This window comes from Colobus angolensis, unplaced genomic scaffold (assembly GCF_000951035.1).
Source record: "Colobus angolensis palliatus isolate OR3802 unplaced genomic scaffold, Cang.pa_1.0 Scaffold169, whole genome shotgun sequence".
Taxonomy (NCBI): domain Eukaryota; kingdom Metazoa; phylum Chordata; class Mammalia; order Primates; family Cercopithecidae; genus Colobus; species Colobus angolensis.
Window position 1 is genome coordinate 376,334 of NW_012114810.1, and position 6,514 is coordinate 382,847.

Below are 6,514 nucleotides of genomic sequence, written 5' to 3' on the forward strand. Positions count from 1 at the left end.
ACAGAGCAAGACTAGTCTCAAAAAAAAACAATTCTCCTGGAGATCAACTCATTTTGTAATTTCCATTGTGTGGTGTAACCATTCTCCTTCAAGTTAGGGTTAGTAATACAAGTAACTACCTCAGGTAGAAGTACCCATGCCAGGTTCTCAAATCTTAGGCTGAATTAGTACATGAAAAAGGCATGCAGTAGTAGAATTCTATAATTAAGCAACAGCTGCAGAATATCACTGCATCCAGTACTAGAAACAAGAGAGGGGAAATTTTCAGCAACTGAAAGCATGTCACATTCCAAAGCCTCTCTTTAAAATATAGAACAAACTATATTTAAAGGTGTCTTCAATGACAAGCTCTCACTGAATTGCTTCATTATCTAACAACTTCATCAAAAACTTTGTGCGGTTCTACCATTCTCTGTAACCAAGAGGTGAAAGGCTTTGAATTTTTTAAAGACAATAATACCTGCAAAAAAAATATTAATTTCAGTAAATAATACCCTTAGTTGAAAATACTTCAATATTTTCCATCTCTCAGGAAGCAGAGTTCAATAATTAAAATACCTTTTCAATATTAAACTGTAAAGCAATCATGAAAACATTATTATACTTGTGCCTTGACTATAAAATTCCAGTTGTCTACATATGAAACATTTTAAAAATCACTTACCATAGGGAAACCAAAAAAAAAGAGAGAAGAAAAAACATAGTTTCAAGTTTGATTTTGCTCTAATAAACATTTAAGTATTATGTATATTTCCATTTATATTATCAAGATTTAGAAGATAAACATGCAGTATAATCGGAGAACTTTGGATTCATTTTAGAAAAACTATTGATATACAATAGTCTTATAATCACTTTAAAAAACCACAGATAATACAAGTATAGGTAATAAACTTATTACTTCAAATCAAACTGCAAAAAGTACTGGTTCAGTTTGTAACCCCAAAAGGAAAATTAAGAGAATCCAGATTTTTTTTCTGCCTTTTGGAAAAAAAGTTAATAAAGAAGGCCAGGTGTGGTGGCTCACACCTGTAATCCCAACACTTTGGAAGACTGAGGCCGGTGGATCACCTAAGGTCAGGGAGTTCGAGACCAGCCTGACCAACAAAGCGAAACTCCATCTCTACTAAAAACACAAAATTAGCTGGGCATGGTAGCGCATGCCTGTAATCGCAACTACTCGGGAGGCGAGAATCTCTGGAACCCAGGAAGCGGAAGTTGCGGCGAGCCAAGATGGGGCCACTGCACTCCAGCCTGGGCAATGAGAGTGAAACTGTCTCAAAAAAAAAAAAAAGTTAATAAAGAAGATGATGGTTAAACTATTAAATTGTAATGCCAGCTGGGAGCAGTGGCTCATGCCTGTAATCCCAGCACTTTGGGAGGCCAAGGTAGGCGGATCATGAGGTCAGGAGATCGAGACCATCTTGGCCAACATGGTAAAACCCTGTCTCTACTAAAATACAAAAATATTAGCCGGGCATAGTGGCGCATGTCTGTAGTCCCAACTACTTAGGAGGCTAAGGCAGGGGAATCGCTTGAACCCGGAAGGCAGTGAGTCGAGATTGCGCCATTGCACTCCAGCCTGGTGACAGAGTAAGATTCCGTCTCAAAAAATAAATAAATAAATTGTAATGCCTCATAGCACATCCAAGTATTTAAATGAGTTAACTTTCAAGCTGTTAGTTTTTAAAAAGACCTTCAAAGCTGCTAATGGCATTGTTGAAAAAGTGAATGTTATACACTGAAACTAATCATTATAACAAATCTTCAATTTATTTGAAGCAATTCAGTTTTAAAACTTTAAGTTACAGCAGTCACAGAAAAAAACAGGGAACAGTCAGAAACAATAAAAGAATAATCAGGAGTACTGCAAATTTTTTTGTTTGTTTTTAACACTGTCATGGCTTTATTCAAAACACAGTTGCACAAAAGTATTAACTTCAAAGTTTTTAAGGAGATTCTTGAGGAACTTAACACACTATATACATACTGCCATACAAAGAGCATTAAAATAGGACCGAAAACTTCTACAAAATATAAAACCCACCCTTACTTATTTGCATGAAAATACCACCCACAAAGCTAAATAAGTCTTAAAAGTTATCTGGAGGCTCTAAGTGTTGTTTTCAAACCAAAGTACTCTAATTTTGATTGCACAGTAAGATGATTGATAAGAAAGTCAATATATAGATTTCATTTTAAAAATAAGTATTTTGTAATCTGGCATAGTATGTAACGAGAATTGTTAGGAACTAAAATAGGGAATTTCAATTTTTAAAAGCAGAAGAAAAATGTTAGTTTTTGGGGGATTCCAATCCCCTCACTAAACTTATCCCAAGTATTTTATTTCAGTCAGTTGTGTAACTTTTTTAGTTTCTCCACAAGTAACATCATAATTTTTACTTTAAAACACCAAGTCATACATTTTACATTGTAGAAGCAGTAGCAGCAGTACTATACTCAGTATTTAAATATGTCCCAGTATAGAAGCATAACTTCAATTAATTTGCTGACACTAACTTTTTTAAAACTTACAAATATTCAAAACAAAGGGAAAAAATTTTAGATAGCCAAGATTTAAAAAGCCATTGCTTTGAACATGGAGCCTCAATAGCAAAAGAGGAGATATAGTTGTATACTCATTTTATTTAGTAGCCATGTAAGGAAACACACACTTATCCCAAATATTTTTCTACTTTGAATAGACATCCACTTGAAAACAAATCTTAATTTTAATGTCGATTTAGTTTCAAATACTTTTCCAGCTGCCTAGTACATTCCAATTAATGCTATTATTATATCTGGTAATGCTTCAAAACTGGGAATTATAAGGTTAGAAATACTTTGCAGAGTGGTATCCAAATCATTTGAGAAGCCAACTTTAAAATTTGACTTTAATGTCTTATTAATTATCAACAGGCAATTGTTCTGACTTTTAAGAAACATGAACACTGCTTCCAAAAAGCACCCCTGCTTTTCTTTCTTCATCCTACTAATATTGTCTTAGATGTTATGAACCAAGAAACATTTATGGTAAGCAGAGCTTACTGCATAAAACTGTATTGATAATATATTCTTATGTCAGAAAATACTCAATTTCTTCCACTTCATTTATTTAAAACCCAGACAGGACTAAAAGGTAGTTGAGGTATAAGACTAACGGTTTTCCTGGGTTTCACAAGTTTCCCAACTTTCTTTTGAGAGAGCAAGAGGGAGTGAAACAAGAAGGGAAGGTGATCATAAAGGAATTGCTAAGAGGAAAAAGAATGCACACCTAAAAACAAAACAAAATAAACAACCATCGGCATGTCATGATTTGCAGCCTGACAAAAGGGCTCACCTGGATGTCTCTGGACTTAGTATAAGCAATTTTTCCTTCAAAAATAAAATCTTATCAGTCACCACTAAATCCATGAACCCTATTACTGAATAGAACCTCCACAAAATCCATGAACTATGTTGCTGAATAGAACCTTTACTATTCTGCTTCTATTTTCCAAGTTACCTGTGACAAAAAAGCAACCAAACACTCTTAGTCAAAAAAAAAAAAGTAACTGCCTTCAAACTAAAGATCCCTGGATTACCTCTAAAAGAATAACCAACTTTCCACTCAAGAGACTATTGTCATTTTATATTATAGCAAACTGTAATTTCAGTTAATTTATAAATAAGGAATGAAATGCACCATACTACACCTGTGTAAAAGTGATGTTTTAATTATGGGCTAAAAATGACTAATACAGTAAGCTTGAATTTAAAAAATTAAGTCTAAATAAATTGCTAGGGAATTCCACAATGGGAGTCAATGAAAATTTTTCCCTACATATAATATGATCATTAACAGACTAGTTCTTATTTGGAATGATAAGGCAAAAATAGTAAAACCACACTTTTCCTATAAAAAGTTACACATTATCTTCTGTAGGGATAGCTATCGTACATGAAGAAACAAAGATGTGATCACTCTATTGCACACCCAGAAACATTAGAGAGTCTGGTCTTAGAATGATCTAGTCATCTTCCTCTCCATCATCTTCAGCATCTCGTTTCCTCTTCTCCCCTCGAAGACCTTCTTCTTCTTAACGAGTGGAAGGAAAAATGCAAAATGCTTAATTTTAACAAATGAGGATTGGTTACATTACAAAGTTTTGAATCTTAGTGAAAAGTTAATGGCAGGGCCTAACACGGTGGCTCACACCTGTAATCCCAGCACTTTGGGAGGCCGAGGTGGGTGGATCACTTGAGGTTTGACCAACAAGGTGAAACCCCATCTCTACTAAAAATGCAAAAAATTAGCCAGGCGTGATGGCGGGTGCCTATAATCCCAGCTACTGGAGAAGCTGAGGAAGAATTGCATGAACCTAGAAGGCAGAGGTTCCAGTGAGCCAAGATCGTGCCACTGCACTCCAGCCTGGGCAACCACCCAAAACTTTGTCTCAAAAAAAAACGTTAATGGCAGAAGAAAATTGGCCAGGCAAGGTGGCTCACGCCAGTAATCCCAATACTTTGGGAGGCCGAGCCAGGCAGATCACTTCAGGTCAGGAGTTGGAGACCAGCCTGGCCAATAGTGTGAAACTCCCATCTCTACTAAAAATATAAAAATTAGCTGGGTATGGAGCAGGCACCTGTAGTCCCAGCCACTTGGGAGGCTGGGGCAGGAGAATCGTTTGAACCCGGGAGGCAGAGGCTGCAATGAGCCAAGACTACGCCACTGCACTCCAGTCTGGGTGACAGAGGGAGACTGTCTCAAAAGAGGGAGGGAGGGCAGGCGAAGAGAGGACGAGAGGAAGGGAGAGAGGGAGGGAGGAAAGGAAGGTGGTAGGAAGGAAGGTAGGAAGGGAGGGAGGGAAGGAAGGAAATTATACTTCAAGTTTCCTCTTTGAATTTCTTTAAATTTGAGTAGGTTGAAAACAGACTTAACAGGCTTAGAAATCCATAATCATTACAGTTTGCTATGCACCCTTGTGGCCAAATCATGAAGTACAGATTAAGAAACTAAGGGCTTGACATCAATGCAAGTGTTAGTAAATTTTAAAAATTATTTTGAGGCTGAGTGCAGTGGTTCACATCTATAATCCTAGCACTTTGGGAGGCCAAGGCAAGAGGATCAGTTGGGCCCAGGAGTTCAAGACCAGCCCAGGCAACAGTGAGACCCCGTCTATACAAAAAATACAAAAATTAGCAAGGTGTGGTGGAGTGCACCTGTAGTCTCAGCTACTTTGGAAGAGGCTGAGGTGGGAGGATTGCTTAAGCCTGGGAAGTCGAGGCTGCAGTGAGCTATGATTGCCCCACTGCACTCACTGCTGACAGAGACCCTGTCTCAAAACAATAAAATAAAATAAAATAAAAATACTGTTTGGCCATGGTGGCTCACATCTACAATCCCAGCACTTTGGGAGGCTGGGGTGGGCAGATCGCTTGAACCCAGAGTTCAACACAGCCTGGGCAATATGGCGAAACCCCATCTCTACAAAAAAAAAATACAAAAATTAGCCGGGTGTGACGGTGTGTGCCTGTAGTCCCAGCTACTTGGGAGGCTGAGATGGGGGGGATCACCTGAGCCCAAGAAGATTGAGACTGCAGTGAGCTGCGATTGCACCACTGCACTCCAGCCTCCAGCCTGGGTAACAAAGTAAGACTCTGTTTAAAAATATATACATATATATGTGTATATATGTTTTTTATATATATATTATATATATACATATATATAAATTTTTAAAGGCCTAGAAAACAAATATAAAAAACAGCATTAATTATCTGGAGTTCAACTGCTCCTCTCTTGTAAGATAAGGCTTCACTCTCTCTAAAATGACACTCTATAAAAATAATAAATTCAGCTCAAGGTTCCATTCATCTCTTCATTTGCTTTTAAAATAAATGTTATAAGCTGTTTATTTATGAGTTATAAATTAATGAGTGCCCTAAGACAACTACTCTTAAAAAAAAAAACTTTTATAACTTTGAAGGCACTCTATGATAAAGCAAAATCAAAGGGATCAGTAAAAATTTACATTTATAGGCTCATTCTTTAAAGTGTATGAAATATAAATAAAGTATATAAAAAATAACTATATCTTTAATTTTAGAATTTGTTTATGGCTAATGTAACTCACCCTCCTCTTCCTCTTCTTCCCCTTCTTCAACATAGTCATCATCATCTTCTTCATCCTTGAAATTCAAATATTCAGTTGAGAATTTAAAAATCATATGGATTTTTCACTCTTTCTTGTAATATATTCCAACAAAAGCAAAGAAACTTGGTTATTCTGTGTTTTGACAACTCTGCCATTTTTATAAAGGTCCTTTTTAAAACCTAACTAAAGAGCCAGGTGTGGTGGCTCATGCCTGTAATCGCAGCACTTCGGGAGGCCGAGGAGGGCAGATGACCCGAGGTCAGGAGTTCAAGACCAGCGTGGCCAACATGGTGAAACCCCATCTCTACTAAAAATACAAAAATTAGCCAGGCATGGTGGCAGGCGTAATCCTAGCTACTCAGGAGGTTGACACAGAA

General features: G+C 37.0%; 1 protein-coding gene across 5 annotated transcripts in view; it reads right to left on the bottom strand.

The window, feature by feature from the left end:
* Positions 1 to 1,748: 1,748 nt before the first annotated feature.
* Positions 1,749 to 6,514, bottom strand: part of ANP32E (acidic (leucine-rich) nuclear phosphoprotein 32 family, member E) — an 18,276-nt gene continuing 13,510 nt past the window's right edge. For 3 of the 5 annotated variants that reach the window (XM_011937769.1, XM_011937767.1, XM_011937770.1), the window contains 2 exons: positions 6,117 to 6,171; positions 1,749 to 4,078 (listed from right to left, as the gene is read on the bottom strand). In XM_011937769.1, coding sequence (XP_011793159.1) covers positions 4,011 to 4,078; positions 6,117 to 6,171 — 123 coding nt within the window. In that variant the 3' untranslated portion in view covers positions 1,749 to 4,010. The remainder of the gene's footprint in view (positions 4,079 to 6,116; positions 6,172 to 6,514) is intronic. The other 2 variants (XM_011937768.1, XM_011937771.1) reach the window with 2 other exon arrangements.